Source organism: Dicentrarchus labrax, unplaced genomic scaffold, assembly GCF_905237075.1.
Source record: "Dicentrarchus labrax unplaced genomic scaffold, dlabrax2021, whole genome shotgun sequence".
Classification (NCBI taxonomy): domain Eukaryota; kingdom Metazoa; phylum Chordata; class Actinopteri; family Moronidae; genus Dicentrarchus; species Dicentrarchus labrax.
Window position 1 is genome coordinate 7,800,280 of NW_026136721.1, and position 25,038 is coordinate 7,825,317.

General features: G+C 41.3%; 1 protein-coding gene across 5 annotated transcripts in view; it reads left to right on the plus strand.

The window, feature by feature from the left end:
• Window positions 1-25,038, plus strand: part of LOC127355317 (microtubule-associated tumor suppressor 1 homolog) — a 77,336-nt gene that overhangs the window by 44,027 nt on the left and 8,271 nt on the right. For all 5 annotated transcript variants that reach the window (XM_051386079.1, XM_051386078.1, XM_051386074.1 and 2 more), the window contains exons 7-10: window positions 1,103-1,270; window positions 15,484-15,602; window positions 16,111-16,449; window positions 23,650-23,716. In XM_051386079.1, the coding sequence (XP_051242039.1) occupies window positions 1,103-1,270; window positions 15,484-15,602; window positions 16,111-16,449; window positions 23,650-23,716 (693 nt within the window). The remainder of the gene's footprint in view (window positions 1-1,102; window positions 1,271-15,483; window positions 15,603-16,110; window positions 16,450-23,649; window positions 23,717-25,038) is intronic.

Here is a 25,038-nt window from a genome sequence, read left to right on the forward strand (position 1 = left end):
CAAAGTGAGAAAATGTGAGAAAATGTAAGTAAAAAAAAAGGATGATTGATGAGTACACTGTTCTCAGTTTCCACGTGAAGCTGTCAGTGGAAGTTACTGTGTACAATCTTGGGCAGGTTTGTTGATGCTACAAGATTGCAGTTTATCTTAAAAGCCTTTCATTCAAAACCCAAACAGCAGCAGAAAAGGTAGGCGGAAAGGAAATCTCTACTTTGGAAGAATGACACCCTTAAACTCCTGTAGTACTACACTGCAGTAAAGTCCAGCATTAAAATTTTTACTGAAGTAAAACTACAAAATAATTAGCATGAAAATACACTTAAGTACTAAAAGTAGGTCCATTTCAGAATGATATAGATTTCATTATTTGATTATAATTAGTGATGCCTTCATGCGTAATCATCACTTCAATGTTGGTAAATATGGAGCTAATTCTAACTACTGCTGGGTAGGCTAATATATAAAAATACATTACAATTCTTTTTTTTTATTGTTTTTTGTATTAATATTCTGAATCTCAAGAGTAACTTAAGCTGTAAAATAATAATGTTGCTGAGTAAAAAGCACAAGTGCCTCTGATTTGTACTTAACGACAACACTTTCCACCACTGCACATCAGCCAGAGAGTGAGACTTTGTATTAAAGGTGTGAACGACAGTGCAACTTCCCCTCCACCTATAGTAGGGACTGGTTGGCAGGTTGGCTTTATAACACACGTGACATGGGGACCTCTCCTTTGCACTGGAGACAAGAAACAGACAGACAGCTGTTTCTGTGGCATATCCAGTCTGGGTCAGAGTCTGGACAATACATGTGATCCTATTACACAGAGAGAGGGATAAAGTGTAAGAGAGAAATAGTGACTCTAGCTGAGAAGTCAGCTGAGGACTGAAGAACAAGATAAGGATGGTGCAAGATAAATGATAAAAAAAAAACACAACAAGTTCCTGGTCGCAATCTGGCTTCTCGGACTTCAAATCTTGGTCATTTGACTCTGTGAGAGAACAGAAGAGTTTGAGCATCAACATCTAGCCGGCGAGGGAAACAAAGCCTTCTACAGGTTCTGCGATGGGTTTTGACTTCTTCTGCATCCACTCCACAGGTCTGAAGACCCCGACAGTGACCAACAACAGCACAGCCAAGACAGCTGCCACCAATCAAACGGCAGCAAAGACTACTCCCACTGCCACTCAGGGACTGACCAAGCAGGCGTCCCAGTATCCCTTGCAACGAAGCGGCTCGGCAAGGCTCAGTCGACTGCACAGCACAGGTAAGGATGAGGCTGTTTGTGTGTGTGTGTATGTGTGACTATCACCTGCTTGTGTGATGTGTTGGCGAGGAGAGATGTTTGTGTGTAAAGGGCTGCAGGTGTGTCTGCGTCTCATTGCACTAATCCCAGGATTCTTGGCAATAGCTGCAATGGCAAACATCCAGCACTATCACAGCTACTGTATGCGATCTGTGTGGGTGCATCTTGAATGGTGCAGAAATGAAAGCACCTGAAGCTGTCAACCTGTTTTATCTGGTATTCTGCAGGTATTTTGGCAAAACTACACTCTGGTCTGTGCCAAACGAGGAGGATTTAGCTTCAAACTCTTAAAGACGTTGCTGTTTACTTTCTACTTCCGTTCATGTGGTTTTGATTTTCTACATGGGTTCAGATGATGTGGCTAGCCCCTGCAGTATTCAGATTGATTCTGTTGATAGGCAGCATTTTGTGCAGCCAAACAATGTCTTTAAACATGACTGTGTTTCGGCAGGAGATGATGAAACATTTAGACACTTGTGTTGAATCTGACCAGTGTCTCATTTGAAAGAGTTCAGCTTTAAGTGTACAATATGTAATTTGTGCCACTCTGGGCTCTCTCATCAATTCAATGGTAAAAGATGTAGTTTGATGATGCTGTTAAGTAGCGTGGGATCAGTTGTTGTCTTTATTGTCAAACAACCACCATTGCTGATGAAAATCTATTTAATGAGACTCAGGCACAAATTGTCCATGGAGGAGGCAATGTCAGTGTTCCCACACATCTTGGAAAACAGTTGGAAACACCTGAAAATTGATTAAAATTACCAAATTTCCTGGAGATAATCCATGTTGTCCTGGAAAATTGTAATCGTATTTTAGCCCCTCACTCAGATCGCCCACTGACTTGCAGCGACCTTATTAGTGTCAAGTCAAGTTTTTCCGCAGCTGTGAACGGAATTCTCAGGGAAGCCCAGTGAAAATACAAGATTTCTGTAAAATAAAGTAGCTTCTACTTGGTTTAAACTAGAATTAGAAGGAAATGTAGTAAACTGTAGTCAAATCTCTGAGCTAACACAGTGGCCAATAAACGGCGTCCACCTACAAGGCCTACCGGTAATCATAAGACCATTTATAAGTGCTGTCCTGTACTGTCAAGAGAACTCCTGAAAAATGTCCTGGAAAGATCCTGGAAAATGATTTCTTAAACAGAGTGGGAACCCTGGATGTATTAAAGTCTTATTCACATTATGTTAAGTCGTGACTTCCTTCCTCACTCTCTGACCTATCCCATGTTTCCTTGGTAGTTATAGCAACTAGAGGCAAGTAGGAACGCACTGCTATCAAAATAAAATGGGTTTTTCTGGGTTTGAACATTGTTAGAAACATATGGCATAATGTAAGTACACAACTCAACTACGTATATAATTTAAGTCTTGTCTTTATAAACATTTTAATGTGGAAATGTTACAAATGGATAAACTTGTGTAATAAATGCAATCAGCCTGACCTACAATTAAAGACTGTGTATAATTACAGTAAGATATTTGCATGTGTCACATTGTGGACTTCCATCAGTGGAGGACTCATTTTTAGACTTGAAACCTGTGTGAGTGATAGAGAGCTGTTTCAGGTGGTTGATGTGTGCAGGAGAAGTCTGATGTGTGTAACCGGTTACAAGCAATCTGAAAACTCAGTACTGCAGTACGACTGATAGCAGCCTTTGTATTGTTTTGAATACTGAGTACAACTTTTAATAGTGATACAAGATCATTAATTAATTAATTCAGAACCACACTTATGGCTTATGGTTTGCTGTTCAGCTGCACACACACACACACACACACACACACACACACACACACACACACACACACACAAACAAACATGCATATTTGGCCTTACTGACTACGGCTCATATGCTGGAAGCTTAAGCAATCATAATTCTCATCCCTCTGCAGTCTCTCTGTAATTATTCTGCTGCTCATGACACATACTTGCGCACACACGCACACACAAATTATGGTTGAATTTAGAGTGGAGCCACATTTGCATCTCAGCAATACTGAAGTTGGATTTAACGTTTCAGTGCTGTTTATTGTCAGTTTTCAACCAGTAAACACTCATTCACTGGTGACCAAATCCAACATTTCGCACCAAAAACAGATTTTAAAGCAGCTTTAGAAATTATTTTAGTATCAAGACAATATTTCAGATAGTAATGCAAGTAGTAGATACATGTGCAGTCACAGATGGGGTCCTAATGTTGGAGCATGAAAAACACTGGTGCTTTTTCCTCCGTGCGGGCCTCATGAAGCCAGGGCCTGTGGTTGCAGCCTCCCCCTGCATGTGGTGACTCTGGTCTGGGCCCGGGCGCCTGGCTGCCTCCCCTCTGTGGCCGGTCCTTGAAGTCTCCGGAGGGCCTGTGGGGAGCCGCCACTCACAGACATGCTGTCACCTCCGTGATGGCAGGCAGCCTACACTTCATATGCCCCACACTTTTGATTCATGCACCCCTCTCTCTCTCTCATTCACACACACCACAGCAGCCCTCAGGCGACAGCGGTTAGCAGTGTGGGCTTTTAAAGCACTCACTGGCTTACTTTAGCTCTTTCTGTTTCGGTTGAACATGGACTTTATTGATTCTGACATGCACATACATATACATACAGGGCTAGTTTTATTGTCCACGCTCTCAGGGGACTATTTATGTGTAATGGCTGAGTTGTCATTTTTCAAGGCTGATTTGAAGGTTTTATATCAGTCAGATTTGTTTTCCTACTTGTATCGCATGCCCTGTTCAGTGCAAATTAAAGTTTTACCAGACAAGGTTTCTGTGTAAAATTGTATCCTAACAGCCTCAATCACAGAGCAGGACTGCAGTAAAGAGAAGTCTGTCAAACCCACCAGTTGAGTTACCTTCTGCTGCCATTTGGGGCTGCCAGTGCGCCAAGATGCCTGGTGTAGCTGTGAACAATTAACTTTCTCTTTCTTCTTGTTTCTCGAAGTAACCACCTTGTTTAAAGTCCCCTCCAGTAACAACTCAGTGTTCCTTCTTGCTCCTACAGTGTGCTGTTTGAATGCTGTATGTGCAGAGTTTGACACTAGAAGGATGTTTTCACATTCATCTGCTGAAAGTGGAAAGTTTCTCTTTACTCATTGAACACCTGATTTTAAGGGGCGGGGCCTACCAGCAGGATTTGTGACATTGTTACATATAGTAGTTGTTATAATAGTTTGGAAGACAGGCATTTTAAATGAAAGCTGAAAATGTGCATATTTATAAATTCTGGAATTGTTAATGAGATGGAGGGAGTAGATGCCTTTTTAGAAGATTTAGTGCGGAAAAATGTATCAGACACACATTACTGTATTATTCCAAGCAGACTGTTTGTCCTAATACATGTCTGTAGGGGATTTTTAAGAAAGGGAGTCATTATTCTGAGATACATTTGAAACTAGCTATTTAAAGTCCCGTATGGTATGCTATAGACAATGAGTGAATATTTGAATACAATAAAAGCTCTCTGGATGGCCAGGTGATAATGACTTTTTTATTTTAAAGGTTTAAAAGCATGAAGTTATCTTCAGTTTATCTTCAGAATAGAGTCTATGAGAATCAGCTGCTGTTTAGTGTCTTGTTGGAGGAAGCAGAGTGATCTAAGTGTTCATCTAGTGCTGTTCAAACTGTTTCTCCTTAGATGAGGAATGCAACTCTTATGGTTTATAGTTTTTGTGTCTACCTAATCATTTGAGGGTCTCTCTGGTATCAACCTCAGTTTACTCCCATTTCCAAGTTCTTTAGATCAACCTAGCTACAACTAATGCAGTCAGCTTTGTAATAAATCCTACCCTCTTGGATGTTCAGTGATGTTGTGTTGTCAGTTGATTTCAGTCTGGTTATTTGAGGTGGAAGGTAATCATCCTGTTGAAAGTGTATTGCGTTATAATGAGATGATTCTAATGTTTTGTTTCCCCTCATTTATGTAAATGGGTGGATATTATTCAAATTATACACACTGTGGAAAAAGGGTAAAAAAGAATACTACTACTACCTGTTAATCAGTCTTGTGTTGTAACTGATTACATGTAATCAGGATTATGAAATCAGATAACAAAAATAAGTAACTGTAATCAGCCCTTTTGAAAAATAAATAATTAGATTAAAGTGACTTTGTCGAGAATCTTTAGATCTTTGTTGGGGGGATCTAAGAGGAAAGGAAATGTACAAGTGCTCAATATGCAGCAGTAAACACATCTCCCCCTGCAGCAGGCAGTAATAAACTTTAATCTTGACCTTCGACATCGTCATTTTGAAAAAGAAGCTGAACTTAAACGTGTGTGGTGTGTGTTTTCAAACAAAGCCGTCTCTTTTTTCTTTTCACAAGGCGTCTGTATTTGGCTGAATAGGTTTAATATGGCACCTGAGAGAGAGAGAGAGAGAGAGAGAGAGAGAGAGACTCCTCCCACCCAGTATTTCTTCTTTATCGTGGCCCTTTCATCACATCTAACCTTGACATGATTCATCTCTGACACTCTCTCATTCAAACAGAGGCAGAGAGACTTGAGAAAAGAATGAGGGAGGGAGGGAGGGAGAGAATGAGCGAGCAGCAGAGAGATTATTCAAATCCCACCCACTCCCCCTCCCCCTCCTCTCCTGCAGCATCCCTCCCTCTTTGTGTGTGTGTGTGTGTGTGTGTGTGTTCAGTATTCAGAGAGCTTTAGAAGCAGCAGTAAAATAGAGGGAGTGTATAGATGCTTGTCTTCGTCCAACCACTCTGTGTGTGTGTGTGTGTGTACACATGAGAGCTACATCACTGTGACACACTGCGGTGCGTCAGGGGGACGGATCACTCTGTGTTTTGCGTGTTAACCGCAGAGACGGACTACTAATCATCACCAGTGTTGAGGATTTTCTCTCCTCCCTCCCTCACTCTCTCACACACACACATACACACAGGAGTACTACCTCTGTCGTTCCCTCCATCTCTATCGTTGGGTGATTCACTACCACCTGGACAACGGTGGAGCACGCAGCTATTTTTGGCGCCATTTTCTCTTCTTCTATTGGCTGGGCTACAGAAACCAGTTCTCCTTCGCTTTTATTTTTTGGTTTTGCGGACTCTGTGGCTTTGAGTCGATGAAGGGCAGCTAGCAGCTTAACGGACTCCCTTTTTTTCCTCTTTTTTTTTTTTACTGCTTCTCTTTCCCTCTGTAATGAGTCAAAGGTTTTGCCTTTTAAATTCAAAATCTTGTTTTTGTCCTTTTTCTTGATCTCGAGGCACAAATTCCAGCAGCAACAATCCCTCAAAGTCTTTTCTCTCTTTTTCATGTGGAACAATTTTCACATACTTTTGGGATTAAAGAAGAAAAAAGGGAACAGTTAAAGCGTCTATTGTGCATCTTAATTCATTCTTGTACAAAAAGGAGTGTTAATATAACAAGGAAAAAATTCTGGAAATAGGTGACAACTGTAAACTGGCCAGACAGGCAACAGGAATTTGGACTGCAAGAAGAAAAAACTGGGTCAGTATTTCCTGCTCTGTGTGCAGAGTCTTTGAGAGTCCGGAAGAACAGGGAACGTGCTGAAAGTCAAAGTTTTGCCACAAAAAGCCAGTCCAGACCAGAAGCATCAGTCTCAAACCAAGTCTTGAGAATATTGGATTACAAACCGAGACAATGTTATGGTCTCCCAGACTGTCGCTGTCCAACTTCCACGTGAAGCTGACAGCCAAAGGACTTTTCCGAAACCTTCAGCTGCTGTCGGGATGCAGGAAGAACACTGTGGTCTTCCACGCAGGTCTGGATGTGCCGCTGTCCTCTGTGTCCTCCCGTCACCCAACCATCAATTGTTTCATCCTTTCAGCACATCCATCTTTCCACCCATCGATTAACACGAGTTTCAGGCCAACAGGTTGATCACTGCAGCCTGTCATAGACCTCCAAACCATCTGCAACCCCCATCTTCAATAGCTGTTAGAAATCTGAGAAAGATTTTCACAATTTCACACCAACCCACCCATCTATCCATCCATCCATCATTTCCCCAAATCCTCCATGCAGGCCTGAAGCCGGTTATCCAGCACCTTTCTCCATCCACCATAGATACACATGGCTGGGTGGGGTTTAAGTGGGATGCTACCACACCCTAGCAAATGAGCTAATTGCACTCAAGACTACTCATACATTCCTGAGAGCATAATGTTTGCGGTTTCTTCTTCATTAGCTGTCGTTTTTGTGATTAAAACAAAAAAGAAAAAAGATTTTGAAACGATGATGTCTTGAAGCCAATGTAGCATCACAAAAACACCTGGTTGTGCCTTGTGTATCTATTTAACCATACCACAATAAAATACTTACTTTCTGTATATTGTCTACCAATGTTCCATATCAATTCACCCCTCCTTACAATCTGTCTTCCTCCTCTTGGACTCCATCTGATGGGTGTGTTTGCCTTTGAATAAATTGTAAGGATCTGCTTTCTTTGCCATTTCTTTAAAGCTTAATCTTTAGTCATGGGATTGCAAGCCTGACTCCAGATCAGCCTCAAAGGCCACTTCACCCTCTCACTCCTCCTCCTCCTCCTGCTCCTGCTCCTTCTGCTCCTCCTCTGCCTGTTCTCCTGCATGGCGTTGGCAGCCATTGATGCCTCCGTCTCTCCTCCACTGTGGGGGCTTTCAGCATTGTGCATGCCGGCTACCACAGCCGCCATGGATGTATAGGGTTGCTTACAATAGGGCCGTCAGTCGTCTTAACAGTTGCATGTGTACACGAGTCTGTGTGTGTGGAAGCTTTCTGCACGAGTGCTTGAGCAGTGGCGTGATGAATAGCCGTGGCTGCGTGCTCCTTTTTAGCAGTGATATCCACGCCTAGAGGGGCACCAACCACGTGACTCACACACATACACAAACCAGAAATAGCCAAGGACGCATCTGGCCTTTTACTTATTCAACCATTAAATGGGTGCCCTCTATTTGTGGAAGGCTGGTGTCTTCTGAGTAACATGGCAGAGCGTCTGTTAATGGTGTTTATTCCATTTCTACAGGAGGTACAACAGCATTATACTGCTGTGTTCCTCTGAACATTTGTTGTTTTCTAGTGCTGCATAAAAGGAAAAAATCAGAATCTTTCTCTGGGCTTGCCAAGCTAACAAGACACATTGTTAGCATAAAATGAACTTTCGTGCTCAATGTTAGTGTTGCTTTGGCTGCAGCGTTAGCTCTCCATTTTCAGCTGAATTCAATATGGAGTGTTGCAGGGATGATGTATTTTTGTATAGTTGGCATCGTCCTGGTTCCCTCAACAAAAAGCCAGTGGGATTTTTCCATTGGATTTCCGATTGTTGCAGAAAATAAGCTGTGTTGTTAGGTTTATGATACTTACAGGTTTTGTTCAGCAAGATAATCTAGTGAGTAGATAGTCTGTGTTTAATGTCAAAGACAACCTCTGTAGTCCTATTTAGCCTCTTGTTAGCAACCACCTTTTTAAAGACACATAAAAGCTTTAAAATATGCAGGTGGGGTATTTACTGATGTATTTTATGTCGTAGGACATGTGAAAATCTCTGAAGCTTTTGTTATCCACAGACTTTTTATTTTATTTACCAGTTCAGTAATCTAACCAAAAACCCATTCAAAAAATTGAGGAGAGGGAACCGGAGGGGCTAAAATGCTAACCCAGGTCCAAGTTTTTGGACTCATTCCTGCAGCACTCTATAAGGCAAAATGTGCATATGTGAACACAGTATAGCAGCTTTAGTGTTTGTGTGTGTGCACATGATATGTGAGAGGATAAAGTCAAATAATAAACCACTGCCAGGCCCATGGATAATCAGAATTCTGTTTAGCAAGAAAACAAAATACAAAATAGTCACATGTGGGATGTGTGTATGAGATCGATTAAAACAGGAACAGCTGTAAAAGAGAAAATCTGAGATAATCCACTGGAGACCACTGAGAGTTGAACATTTTATGCTTTTTACTTTGTTTACAAGAACCAAAGAAGCTAACAGCAGATTTCCCCAGTTTGAACAGCTTCACGTGGGCTTTCCTGTGTGTTTGCCAGTATCATTAGGCCACTGGGCTTACTCTGAAGCATTCATTTCTTTCATGTGTCTTAGCTAAACTACTCACTAAGTCCTTCATCATTTTTGACAAATCATTTTGATCCATTTAAACTCTGAATTATCTGAATGTTTTTTCATGTTCTGCAACAAATTATCTACAAATCAGCTTGTGCTCTGCAGCCAGTAGTTTTCTCATTTGATTTTCACTCAGAAGAACACGTTCCTCCCTGTTCTTCAGTAATTATTCAGGTCAGCCGCTCTGCCATAATTATGTACCTCTCTTCATTGCACTGTGTGTATTCCTGCTGACCCATCTGAGCCCAGGAGCACGTGTTTGGCTTCAGTGTGTTTTCTCTGTCTGAGCTCCATAGACCCACTTCCCCGCTGCTGCCTGCCATCACCCTGAAATGTAGGTTAGAGCAGGCTTTAGTCACCACACTCGCGTGTCCACACACACACTCAGCAGAGACATTTGTGCGCGCTGTGCCGTGGTTCAGCTGAGGCTGGCCAATCGTGCAAGCTTTAATCTGATGTGGAGGTTGCTGTTTTTTTCCTAATGTGGCGGCAGATGAGGGCATTAGAGGTTGTATCTGCTGGAATATTCTCCCCAGGCTCAGCAGAGACGTACAGTAGATTTGGGCTGCGGTACTCTGATATTTGTAAAACTAGGTAGAGATGTTCTCTGTGGAGATAAAGTAAAGTTGTGTGCAGTTTATCTTTTGTCCACATCTGGATGCATCTAGAAACCTCATGTGAATGAGTAACACGTTTTACACAAGGCCAAAAACTGCTTTAAGTTTTACTCAAAAACAGCTGCTGGTTGAAGTGGTTGAAATTATCAGTGCATTAATGCCACAGCGCTTGTTTAACCTCTTTAATGAGGAGCAGGGAGTCATTTTAATACTGAGAGTTGCTATTTTAGGCTTTTTGTTACCCAACATGTGGTTTTTGACTCCTCAGTTTGTCTCAGTGGGATGTCTCGCCACTGAAGTGGTTTGGCTCACCGATATAATGAGAATCATCCAGAGTTCCCTCCTGTGGTTTGGTAGTTTGGCCGTGTATTGGCACGAATCTGGTGGTACTAGAGATGTACGCTAATTATTGGGAGTGATAAACTATTGGGAAATGTATATTACTATGAAAGATTGGTTGACATTAATAATCATTTATTTGTACTTTTAATGCAAAATAATTGATAGACTTTATGTTCTATAAAAGTATGTTTGAAGTTTTTTTCGATTCAATATATATTGCGATATTGTACGAAAACTGTCATAGTAGTAAGTTGTATTTATCTCAGTCACTGTAACATCCAACATCACTTCAGTTTGCAACACTGCTATCTAGCAGTTGGAGGTTTAAAGATAAAAATCTATACAGTGTTTTTGAGAACTGACATTTTCACACACCCCAGTTTGGTAGTGCTGTATTTATACAGTCCCTGACTGACTGGTTAGATAATCTCCACTGAATGTTACCCATTCATAAGGTCATGCAGAGCCATTGGCTGCATTTCTGTCCAACCGTCAAGCCAATTTGAAGCAAATCTTTAAAGTGTGGCCAGAAATAAAATGCATATTAGTGCGTTTCAATTGAGACATATAAGAAGACACTTTTAAAGACAAAAACATTTAGCAGAAAGATTAAACTAGTCCTCTTGAACTGATGTTGTTAGATTGTGTTGTTTGGTCTCTAGTCTAGCTAATGCTAGCCATATTTCAAGATGGAGAGCAATGTCCAGCACACGGCAGCAATAGCAGTTTTACATTGCTGGAAAACTGTGGTAGAACTGTTTTTACCTTTTTAAAACCTGACAGCATCCAAATCTTTGTTAGCCTTTCTTATTAATAAATCAAAATGTCCTCTTCTGTGCAGCTCTTTAAAATTCAGCCCATGATAATATGCAGAAATATACTTGGATGGAAACAAGTTATTGTTACAAAGTTATGTTCATCTGTCTGTCAGCTTGTCCGTACTGCTGTCATACTGTACCAAACATGTTTTTGTAGAAATAACACCTGGAGCTCTCAAAGATGTGACACAGGTGGAGCCAGAGCAAAAACATCCAGCTGTCTCAATAATCTACATGATTGTTAGACATGTGGATAAAAATGGTTGTTGCTAGGTGACTAGACTAGTTTGCATGTAAACAGGTCATATAGTGGACATGCACACTTGGGAACAGTGACATGATCTGCACACTTGTTTCCATGGCAACAGTCACGTGGAAGCCCAATCTCCAGTGCACAGATGATATGAATCTATGATTGCACCTGGTAGTTGATCATCGGCAAACTCTAGATCTCTCTGCCGCTGCAGTCAAACTTCACTGTGTCTTATGTTGTATTGAATCCCTCACGCAATGCCCCTCAGTGTGAAGATGATTGGTGGACTCCTGGGGGTGAATCTCATTCTAAACCCCCCCAAATCAGTGCATGTTTGTTCATAGTTCTTCCTGTAGTTGTGAGGCATCACAGTCATGCTGTGTTGCAGCAGAAAGGCTGAAACTACATGGGGAGGGACAATGATAAACTCCTCTGTGCCTTTCCCCTTTATGTGGAGTTCCAACATAAAAACTAAATAATGAATGTTTTTTGATATGTTGGTAGTTATAGTGTATGATCATTGGTGTATAGATAATTTAATTTTAGATTAATTCAATTCAATTCAATTTTATTTGTATAGAGCCAATTCATAACAGAAGTTATCTCAGGACACTTTTCAAATAGAGCAGGTCTAGACTGAACTCCTTATAACATTACAGATTACAGTCGTTGTGTTGGAATGAATTTGTGATCAACCACTAGAGGGCACAGACACGCACTATCCCTCCTTAGAAACCTGTCCCCCAATAGAACTGCCTGGTAACATGCTCAGTATTTGATCCTCTTAGTTTGAAGTATTCCAGCTGGTTTCTTCTATACTTAATGTGGTTGATTATAGGATGCCAATTTAAGGTCTTGGAAAAATCCAACCCAGCAAAATCAAGATCACCTGCCTTAATCTAACTGAAGCTCTGTTGGAATCTCCCTCTTCATAAAGAGGGATTAGATTATATTTTTCTTATCTATTTGTGTAATCTGAATACAGCAGATTAAGGAGATTAGGATGGCTACGGCTACCTGTATGTCTGTGTGACGAGCTGTGTCCCTGTTTTGTCCTGCTTCGCTGGCACACTTTTTTGTCCTGCAAACACACATACAGACGGAGTAATCCTGTACTAATCTGTCTCTGAGTAGGTGGTGTTTAATTTGGCCAGCGCGCCGCAGCCACACAGTAAGCTCGCCGTTTTCTCCCTCCACTGGCTCTGTTTACGGAGGATGAGTCTGTGTTAATGAAGGAGCTTAGTAAAGACAGCACTTCTTAATGTAATTAAGCCTTAATGTTGGCCTGAGTTGTTACTCTGTGATCTGTTGATAATTATAATTTGAGTTGATTTCAGCCTGTTAGACTGTAGACCAAAAATCTACTAGGCACACATGCATACAGGATGGCAATGTGGCAAAACTGTGAATTATTCATATGATTGGTTTGATGTGCACCTCCATATGAAGGAGCTTATTCAGGAAGTAAAATTTTCTTTTTGCAATAATTTGGCACATCTCATCAACACAGCTATTTTAGAGAGTCACAAAGCCCCCACTCCTCCTACACCCCTCCCCAACTCCAGCCCCTTAGCAGTTTTCCCTGATTGGTAACTGATGTTCGGATGAAATATACAGCAAAAAGTCCTACTGAGTGCTCATGAGACAAATAAGATGGCTGACATAATTGTGATACTAATACTGATGTATAAAGCAGTTCCCATACACTGCATAACAAACAGACTGCGAACATATTCCAGCATTTTAATAGAACTCATTCTTTTGAATAATTGAAACTTTTGAAACTAAGCAGTATGTTGTCATGTGTTATGGAGGTCATCTTACTGTGTACTGAAGGAGATTCTCATGTCCTTTTTGTCTGCTTTGTCTGTGTAACACTGTGATGTGCATGCTAACAGTGTTGTTTCTCTCTCAGTCTGGGCTCAGCAGCTCTGCATGACTGCCTGGCAGACTCCAGGTACACACCATCATCACCAGCAGCACTCGCACAGACCAGTACACGGTTGAAGTGACGTGTTGTCCCGGCAGCAGCTAGTAAACACGTTTTAAATGAATTTTTGCTGAAGTGAACACATCAGCTGAATGTCGAAACTGCTGTTGACTTCAACAGACAATCTGCTTTCCATGCTTGCAATGGAATTTGCATTGTTTGATTACCATTGTTTTTTTCACCTACAATTCAGTGTGTAGAATGGACAGAAAGGAAAAAAAAAACTTAAATGAAACAAATTTCAGGTCAAATTTACTAGATTAATGAAGTTCATGTTAGTTGTATAAATATAAATGTGCTTTTAGGATCAATTTATATTGATCATGCTGTAACAACAAAAAGAAACCGACATGGAGCCAGTACCTGTCACACAGGCCTTTCTGACGGGAAACTGAAGCCTTTATATCTGGTTTAGTCTGGTGGCTTTGGAGTAAGCGTAGATGGATATTATTGCTTCAGCTTCCTGTCAGAAAGGGCTGTGTGACGGCAAGGTAAAGCAGTGAAAATGTTCTAAATATAGCGTACACTGATAATGATTTTCTTTTTTTTATGTGGCTAAAAGACTTTGTTGTTGCTGCCCCTGCCCACAGCAGTGCATTGCTTAGCTTCTGTGCTGGTACTCTTGTACAGTTATTCTACATTTATTTAATTCTTTTTCTGTTTACCTGATGTGTGCAATCCCATCTGAGGCATTCATTTATGTAACATGTTCTCACCTCCCAGTTTCCCTCAGATTTCTGCACCCACCAGTATTTTCCACACACTGAATTAATGATCAGAGCACTCTGTTCTGCTAATACTGGTGTTGAGATGGTAAATATGCATCAGATCTGATTATTTATCTGGCTAAACAGAGACTCCTGCTGTGTTTCAGTGATGAATCCATAGCTCTAGTGTCCATAGTGTGATCTGGTAAACTGCCGGTTGTTGTAATGAAACTGTAATGAGACTAGATTGTACAAAGTCAAACATACACACTGAGGAAGTGTCCTGGCTCGTGCTTGTCCTTTAGTGTGGTGGCGTCTGTCGTTTGCCACCGCAGGCTCTGATCACACTGACACAGACCAGCATATTCTGTTTGGTGGCTGCCAGTAGGTGGCAGTATATTTACAGAAGTCACTACCAGCCTCAGAGCCTTGTTGACCAGGCCTGAGCAGACTTATTTGAGTTCAGTAGAATTTGCATTTTAAATGTAAATTGCAGTGCAGATTTTGAATTAAACTGAAACAGATACACAGTGTACACACAGAACGGATGGTCTGAATTTACAGCTGAGTAATAAAGATTAATGTAAAGTTGGATTTAGAGTAGAATTTGTTTTTAGAGATGCACACGACATAAGAAATGATTCTGTCCATTGAAACTTGATCTGTGTCATACAAATATGTCAACTGAGACTGACATATTGGAAAGTGAGATTACAACTCATTGGCTCCCACCTTGAAAACATCAGATTCCATATAACAGCACAACTCCTGCAGCTTGCAGTGCATTACCAACACAGGGACTGCACTTCTGCACGGAAAACCTCTTTGACATCATATGAAAGTCCACTGGTTATATTGAATTATTCAGAGAGAGAGAGTGAGTGAAAGAGACTCTAATTGCTTTGTCTCTGTTATTGCACTCCTTAATGCACACTCAGCTCATCATACACACACACTGACTGGCCATCATTACCACACAATCCCATGATGCATCTGTCTCAGCCTAGAACAGTCAGTAGGGCGTATTTACCAGATGAGAGCGAATGTCTGAGACGTGTGCGTTCTATGTTCTGTGTTTGGATGTTGTGGTGGTCAAGTCCTGACCCAGACTGACTGTTTTGTGTGTGTGTGTGTGTGTGTGTGTGTGTGTGTGTGTGTGTGTGTGTGTTCTTATGTTTTCTTTGGTATGTATTTTATTCTTTGTGAGAGGATGAAGGAGTGTTTGTAGCTTTATGTTGCGACCCTGCTGCAGCGTGTACCACACTGTGTTAATGGGCTGAATGAGCATTCTGTGTGTAGGCAGTGTGTGGACACCATGTTGAATGTTGCACCTGCCACCCGCACACTAAGAGGTCGACGTTTTCTTGCAGTGGACAAAAACAAGCCCCGGGAGGCGCTGGGGAGACCCACAAGCACCAACAGCAACTCACAGGGAGCAGCGCCCGCAGGAGGAAACAACCAGAACCAGCAGCAGCCTCCACCGGACCTGGTACGTCTTCTTCTTTTTAAAGTTTTGAGCTTTAAGAGGCAAACTCAATTTAAGAAACTACGCCATTACAGAGCAGAATCTGATTGATGAAAGAAGTATAAGGTGTGTTTTCTGAGAGGAAGATCCTCATTCCCCTTATCTCTTTCGGAGTTTCTCTTGGTGGTGCCAGAGAAGCTATATGCTAACTAGTTCTAAAGTTTCACAGACATTTTTGGACTGGAGACAAGTTCAATCAATCAATCAATCAATCAATCAATCAATCAACGAGCCACAGAGAGCAGCAAAAAGTACATTTATTTATAATGGAATAGAGACATTGTTTGGTATATTTGCATTTCTTGGCTACATATTTTAAAGATCATGAAGAGTATTTGGGTTCATCTTTCGACATTTACTTCAGTTTTTTTTTTAAATCATTTGAGTTTTTTATTAACATATTGAACTTTAGTGGTTATGTTAGTACTTCAGTGTCTTTATTGAAGATGTATTGCGGTTGTTTTATTGCTAGGTACCGGACGTGGTGAATGCAAATGCACCAGTTCTCCCAGCACCTGCCACTGATGCCACCACCACTGGGTCAGGCACCACTGGAACCTCTGGTCTTGGGTTCAAAGCAAGAACGGGGTCACGATCCAGCCCCAAAACAGCATCCCGCCTCCAAAATGCACCCAAGCCTGGCGCAGCGGTGGCGGTTGTGGCAGACGGTACGGTCCCGACTAAACAGAACCAGAGCAAAGAGCAGGCAGAGAAGAAGAACCAGACCATCAACCAGCTGAGGAAGCTGCTCTTCCAGGGGAATAAGAGAGTGGAGGCTCTGGCTACAGTCATCCAACACCTCTTCTCTGAGGTACTTCACTTTGTTTCCATGTTTGCCAAACAGTGAGAGAATACTCACACCACCTGCTGTGGAGGGAAAGCTTCCATCCATTATTTACAGCTTTTTAAACTGCATTACAAAACATGAGGGGGAACAAATGCTTTATTAAATATACTAAAAGGTAGACACTGTATTAGGGTTGTAAGAAAACATCAGTACACTTGAGTATCGCAATACTTTGTTTTGTGATAGTGTATCGATTCTCAAAAGCACTATTGAGTTTTTTACTCAGATTGTATGCATAAGCTGGCGTCTTTATACTATGACAGTTATCCTAAAATTAGATTTTAAAAAGAATTGCAACAGCCTTCCTTACAGTATCACAATATATGCAATATATTGAATCGTAACCCTTGTATCATGATACATATCATATCATAAGATTCTTCCTCAGTACACTATATAGCTGTTTGAGAAGAATCCATCCAGTCCTGCTGTTGGTGGTGATGTTTTTTATTTGAGCTTGAAGAACGCGGTTTTCAGGAATGTTTGCTGCAAGAAAGTCCATGCAAGAATGTTCCTGTTCCCAGTTCCCAGAACAGATATAAATTGCGGCCACTAGATTGGTGGCAATGAGAGTGAACTGTCAGGATGTCAGGTAAAGACAGCAGTGCTACAGTGACTTTATGTGAACACCAGATTCCACATTTAAGCAAAATCAGTGTTTGGATGATGCTTTGGAACTTAGCTGTGACCTGTGCTGACTTTCAAAGTGCCAAAAACCAACTGGGAAGAAATTTGGGGATTTGACTGGGATAAATGTTTGTACAACTGTAATGAGGGAATTATAAGTTAAGACTTGTATAGGTTCACTATGACACACCATCATCTGAAAACCAGAATGCCATATTCAATATTCAGCCATATTTCTAAATTGAGTTTTCCCTGAGTAGACCTTGCTCTGCTGTTAATGAGAATGTTTTGAATGCAGCCTGTCTTGTAACCCCACAAATAATACTACTGTTTGTGGTAAATGGGGTGGGTCTACAGTGTTTCAGTTAGTGGTGATGAGTCCCTTTGTTGTAATGTTGCACCACATCACTTTAAAGGCAGATAAGGTGGATGTGTTTGTGCATGTAAATACAACACAGTCTAGTGCTGCTTTAGGGGGGTAAATGAGGGGAAACGATCCCTCACTCGCACACCGTCCTTCCCCTCTGGCAAATTAGAGCGAAGCACCCGCAGCCTATAATTAAAGCATCACTCAGCAGTTGCCGGTGATATGGCAGTGTTGCTATTTAAGTTGCTGGTTGAGATGCTTGTAGAGGACGAGTGGAGTAATGGCTGTTTTTAGTAGGAAGCACTGAGGCAGCAGGGAGAGGCTTGTCTGAGTCCACACCCAGCTGCCATTAACAACAACAACACACGATGCCACGGAAACATCCTGCTGCTGTGTGACACTGATGTGCTGATGGATTTGAATGTGTGTGAGTGAGAAGTTGCTCTCCATTTCAGATTGTTTAGCGTGTGTGCGTGTGTTGCGTATAATAGCGGTGTGATAGCAGTTAGCCTTACCCAACATAAGTGCCCGCTGTCAGTTATGATGGGGTTGTTTACGACAGCTGATGTTACACTATTAAGGATTGCGTGTGTGGTGTGCCTGTATGACACATCTCGAGAGGTTTCCTCGATGTGCTCTCTCATGTGTGACAGACTTCATTCAGGCTCAGCAGCTCTGTAGCCCAGACAACTGTTGTTGTTTTTCCTGGTGAGTACAATACAATAAAACAATAAAGCCCCCCCTCCAGCCACAGCTCAGTGTTCCTTCTTGCTCCTACAGTGTGCTGTTTGAATGCTGTCTGTGCAGAGTTGACACTAGAAGGATGTTTTCACATTCATCTGCTGAAAGTGGAAAGTTTCTCCGTGCTCATTGAACATCTGATTTAAGGGGCGGGGCCTACCAGCGTGATTTATGACATCACAAATAGTCTGGAAGTCAGTCCTGGTCCAGTCTGCAACTTATACAGTGTGATCCACCAGTGCACATCCCCTGAGGATGGACTTTACAGTGAATGAGGAGACATCTTGTCTCTTATTTGTATAAATGTCTTAATGCATGTCTGGAGGGGATCTTTAAGTAATTCCGTGTACAGTTTTGTTATACTGCTAAAGTCGGTTTATACTGTAGCCGGCTAGTTCATCACAAATTGAAGGCTGTTGATTGGTTCCTCCTGGCCCCAGGATGTGCCAATCAGTCCCGGACATGGATAGGCTGCTCAGTAAATATTTGCTGTCTGATTATTGGGATTGGGATTTTATGTTTGCCAAGCATAGCGGCATGTGAAATAAAAGTGAGGGCATGCAAATACACATTACTGGAACTCTTCTTGGTTCTGCCACAATGACTATCATTCAGCCAGGCACACCTTATCCAGTGTGTAAAACCCTTCATTAGCTGTGTGTGTATATGTATGTATATGAAGTCTTTGGCTGAGCTGTAGTGTTGTTGTGCTGGAGGGGCAGGGGCAGCATATGCAGAATAGCACTCATGCCTTTTAGTTATTGAGACCTCAGGGGATTTCACAAGCACACACACACACACACACACACACACACACACACACACACACACACACACACACACTTGAGTTCATTGTACAGGCTTGTTTTTTGCTGCTTCTACTCAATCGAGTCGCTGTAAAGGTTTCCTCAACATGTATTGTCATACTAATCTGTGTAAGTGTATTAGCGTCACTGGAGGTAAGAAACTCTGCTCTAGGTCACCACTCACAATTTCAGATTAAAAACTATACTATTCAATGTTTGGAGGCCTGAAGTAAAGAAAAATATCATCTTTAAAATATCATGTTCAGAATTTGGTCCATAACAGTAGTTTGTGATAATTGATTTAATATTTAGAAATATTCATTTAAATATTCAAGTTATAAAACCTTTACCAATGTACTCAGAATCATTATCTCCACCATGGTGACAAAGTCAGCAACCACACACACACACACACACACACACTTGAGTCATTGTACATTTTTTTCTTCTCTTCTACTCAATCCAATCCAAAAAAAGATTCCACAAAAAATTTAAAAAAAAACTAAAAAAAAAAAAAATAACACACAAAAAAAAAAAACACCCCACACCCAACAAAAAAAAAAAAAAAAAAAAAAAAAAAAAAAAAAATTAAAGGAAAAAAAAAAAAAAAAAAAAAAAAAAAAAAAAAAAAAAAAAAAAAGAAGTAGTTTGTGATAATTGATTTAATATTTAGAAATATTCATTTAAATATTCAAGTTATAAAACCTTTACCAATGTACTCAGAATCATTATCTCCACTCATGGTGACAAAGTCAGCAACCACACACACACACACACACACTCAAGGTGACCCTTTACTGATAACAAACAACATGCAAACAGTTCTAAGAAGTAACTTTTGTTATATTCTTGCTTTTAAGATAAAAAAAAAAAAAAAAGCACAGGACAGCTGTCACCTGCCTGCATGTCTCTCTGGGGGAAAGTAGTTCATTATCTGTAGCATAACCTCTTATCAGCAGTAGCAACCCTGCACACATACAAGTGTGTGTGTGTGACTGTTAAATGTTGCATAACTCCCAGCACCAGCTTTTTGAATCGGGGCCTGATTAGAGGGGTTTTGTGTATTAGGATAAATGCCCCATTTCTCTGGCGGTTTTCCAGCAGCTTATTGTGAAAGTCTGTGATTGTAACATGTAAATATCAGCTGAGAGAGAGAGAGCGCTGTGCCGGGGCTTCTTGACTGGGTTATTGATTAGATGGATGGCCTGGTGGAAAGTGGAGGTAGAGGGGAGGGAATGATGGATAGAGGGGAGGGAGTGGTGGAGGAATGCAGCAGCTGCAGTTGGAGCCCAGAGGCGCTTTGATTTGTGTGTGTGTGTGTGTGTGTGTGTGTGTGTGTGTGTGTGTGTGTGTGTGTGTGTGTGTGTGTGTGTGTGTGTGTGTGTGTGTGTGTGTGTGTGTGTGTGTGTGTGTGTGTGTGTGTGTGTGTGTGTGTGTGTGTGTGTGTGTGTGTGAAGCATGAATACCAATGCTATCTAATCTGTCCCACACACTTGAAAGGTGACTGGTGAATATAAACTGCACACTTTCCCCCAGGGGTGGGCTGTGGGCGAGGGTGGGGCTGTTTGGGGCTTCAGCTTGGGTTGGTGTGGTGATCTGAATATTCCACTCTTAAAACCCATACTGCGCCAACTCTTTTTTTCAGTTGGACTTCTTCATATATTTTGTGCTTTTTGTGTTTCAAATGGCAACCATAAAAGGCAGCATGAGGCGTAAAGGACTTCAATACCCAGAAACTCTGTAAGGGAGTGTAATTAAAAGTTCTCCAAAGCTACAACTGTATTTTTAAAGTTAATTTAACATCTTGACTTTGTATGGATGCAGTTTTTTTGTGTTGTTTTTGTGAGTTTGTTTTTAATTTCTCTCTGTTACATGTAGTAGCAGTTTTTAGACCAAACTAGACATAGTTAAAGTTAAGTTAAAAATAACAAATCCTCTTGTAGAGCGTCAACAGGGTTTTGCGATATACTTTGAGAGCAAGAAAACAGAGAAAGAGACAGACAAAAACCAGCCTGTATTTGTGTTCCAGCTTATGTTTTTCCCCTCATTGCTGCAAAACTTTAGTTTGTGCTTGATAGAAAGGGAGGAATTTATTCTGTTTCATCTTAAGCTATATAAACTTTAAACATACAGAGAGACAAAGACATTTAAAGTTAGAGGAGGAGTAAAGAGAAGTTAAAGTTAAATGCAGATACTCCAGTTCTGTGTGTAAACAACTGATGGGGAACGAGAGAAAGGAAGATTAAAGTAAAGATATGAAGAGAGGAAGGTGGTGCCGAAATAACTTGCATTCCTCCATCATACAGTATCCAGACAGGAGGAGGAGAAAGGGGGGAGGGAGTACAGGGAGCTCTGTGGTGAACAGGTAGAGAGTGGGAGGAGTGGAAGTGGCCAAGTGAGCAGTCAGTAACGGAGAGGGAGGACAAGAGCGAGAGAGCGTGTCATTCAGTAGGAGGGCAGAGAGAGAGAGAGAGAGAGAGAGAGAGAGAGAAGTGTGTGTGTGTGTGTGTGTTCTTTTCAGTTTGTCTCGTCCTCCGGTGATGGTGGGAGGGAGTCAGTGAGAGAGACAGGAAAGACCGAAGACACAAGAGAAAGGAGTATTTTTTGTGTTGTGTGAGTGTGTGTGTGTGTGTGTGTGTGTGTGTGTGTGTGTGTGTGTGTGTGTGTGTGTGTGTGTGTGTGTGTGTGTGAGTGTCTGCGTGTGTGTTTGTTCACCGAGACATGGGCTCCTCGGCCAGCAAAGCCCATGCAAAGCCCAGCAGGGCCCCCCCCCATCTGCGCAAGAAGAAACGCAAGGTGTGTGTGTGTGTGTGTTTTTACAGCTGTAGATGAGTTTCTGCTGCTGCTCCTTCCTTTCTCTTCTCTACTGTTGGTCTTTTACAATCCGGTTACCTCTAACCAAATGTTTTTTTGTTAATGTTGAGCACATTAGCTGTTCAGGCCAGACTCTAGAGACATGACACTGCCTTGTTTGGATCATCAGTGTCACTCACACCAAGGCTACAACGAGGGATGAACTCTCCTTATCATGGTGTTTTTATGACACTTTCTCTCACCATCGTCTTCTCTCTTACCACTCCAGTAATCTGTCAGATCTCTACAGAGTTTATATTTTCACTACTGGAAACCTTTGGCCATTATCACAAGCTGTCTGTTCAACTTTTTGCTCTCTTTTCCCACTCTTTGTTTTATCTATCTGCTCTTTCACTTTACTGACCCCTCACAGAACAGATGGACTTTATGGCTGTGTGTGTGTGTGTGTGTGTGTGTGTGTGTGTGTGTGTGTGTCTGTGTGTGTGTGTGTCTGTGTGTGTGTGTCTGTGTGTGTGTGTGCGTGCGTGTGTGTGTGTGTGTGTGTGTGTGTGTGTGTGTGTTTTAACAAGAAGGCAGGAGCAGAAGTGTTCGGTCTCCATTGTAAATTCCACTACTCCTGTTGTAAAGCTGCTGCTACTTCACGTGTGTGTTTGTGTGTGTGCTAGAAAGAGTGCATGTTATGGTAACTACCATAAGGGACTATAGCAGAATAATGTGGTGGCACTTTGGTAAGCTCATCAAGTTGAAGTCTGTACTAGTCCACATGTTTATGTGTGTGTGTTTATAACTGGTGTAGGTAGCCATACAGTGTGTGTGGTAAGAGAGAAGTGAATAGAAAATACTGAATATGAAGGACTATTCAGGTCAGAATAGTCTGCTCCTGCGGGGCAGAGATGTGATATTTCAGTTTTTTTCACAATGTTATTTGTTCATTCTTATTTGGAGTAAAATATCCAGTATCTATTACATAATTTCCGTGTCTTTCCATTCCCGCTTTGTGGTTTACACTCTAACATAGCAGGTGGCGGTAATGCACCTTAATATATAAACACAATAAAAGCAATTTTCTTTTTCAGATTTTCTACAGAGAGCATAATATATGGTTGTGGTGAATTAATTTTGCCACAATAATTGTGTAGTGAAAAAGTGATATGGTGACAGCTCTGGTTGTTGGCTCTGGTCACCCTACTGGCTCTTTTATCTGCGTTACTGTGTTCCTACTCACAACCCTGCCTCTCCAACCACTGCTGACCTTTACAAAAGTAAAGGTAGTTAACTTTAAAGCCAATGAGTGCAGTCGATCTGTGACTACAAATTCTATCTATTCAATATGTATATATAAATATATATATACTTATATATTATTATTATTAGTACTGTTGTACTAAAGTCCTAGAGCAAATTAGCTTATGTAGAAGAAATCAGTGTACAGTCCATGTTCCCTCACTGAGAGCTAACATAGTGGTAGGGGGGTGTTTTTGGCCTTCTTACATAGAACCCCTGTATATTGTGTACTGAATAGTGAATGAATTTGGACACAGCTTCAATGTGTATCATCAATCTCTGCTCATATTTGAGTTTAATAGTGCAGAAAGCAATTCTGGAGAAAGATTCCAGTTGGTCAGATACCGATGCTTTGTGGAGTTCTCTCTCCTGATTGGATAAAGTAGGGAAAATTTATTCTCAGTTTACTGCAGAACAGTGTATATCAGTGATGGCTGTCAGACTGTTGAGCTGTTTAACTCTCATATTAACAAACAAATATCACAGAGACTTAATTTTTGTCTCTTCATGTTCCCTTCTGTGCAGCGCGAGGAGGCCCTGAAGCAGAAGAAGGAGCTGTCACTGGAACTGGCAAACCTGCGAGACGAGCTGGGTAAGACACCCTCATCACCAAGGGCTAACTCATACGCGCTCTCTCTCTCTCTCTCTCTCTCTCTCTCTCTCTCTCTCTCTCTCTCTCTCTCTCTCTCTCTCTCTCTCTCTCTCTCTCTCTCTCTCTCTCTCTCGTGCATTTGCATATGACACACACACTCAGATACAAAGCTTATCAAGGACAGGTCAACTGCCATTCAAAACCTGGTGTTCTCTCTGTTGTAATGCTAAAGTGCAGCTGCTGCTCATTCATTCTTAACTTGCTCATATGTCATGTCTGTCATGTGCCTTGGTTTATGAGCTTTTTACCATCAGGTAGTTGTTAGGATTTCAAAATTGAGACATTAGTGTAATTACTATAAATAAGTTAACACAGCCTGTGATGTCTATGCCACTGGGTTGGATTGGGGATCTGGTGCATTGCTTTACAGCACAACCAGATGGAGCTTTATGGCACAAGACAGTAAATGCACACTGTTTGGCCGATTTTAAATAGAATTCTTCTTCTTTTTTTTTTTTTTTGGCTTTAATAATTTGAGCACCTTCTCAAGAGCCACTAGTCTACTAGTATGAGCTGACAGTTCAGAGCCATCTCACGTCAGAGTAACTCCAGAGTGGAGCATTCAAGGTGATAGCAGCTGATAAGACTTCAACAACAAGACATGATCCAAATAATGCAGAGTTACCTGGCTCTGCGGGGGGTGTTTTCAGATAATGATTAAGAAACCGTTTCCATGTCTAGTGCGTGCGTGTGTATGTGTGTTTGAGGTGTGTTCCTCAGCATTTGGCAGCCTTCCATTTAACTGTCATTGAGACAATGCATGAGTTCAATCTCAGTGGTTACAAACAATGTGTTTACAAAGAAAAGAAAGGAAAACAGGCAGTGGGGATGGAGCAAGTGAAGGCAGACATACACAATCTGTTTTATTAATATGTTTAATGGAAGTGGTTCTTGGAGTTAGTGTCAGGATGAGTCCAATAGCTCACTGGATAGACTTCCACATGCACTGTATTTATATAGCAACATGAAGGCATGCATTTATACACACACACACCCACAGAGTGACACACTACTGGCCTGCACTGTATTTATATAGAAAGTAACACACACGACACACACACACACACACACACACACACACACACACACACACACACACACGTATCAGTATATTAAAAATAACCATGACTGTAATTTAAGTATATTCAAGTATTTGAGTGCTCACACACATATGCTCTAAATACCATCTTAAATTTAGCTTCCATATATACACTTACTCAAACCGCCTGTCCACTGCACATACCAGGCACCACACACACACA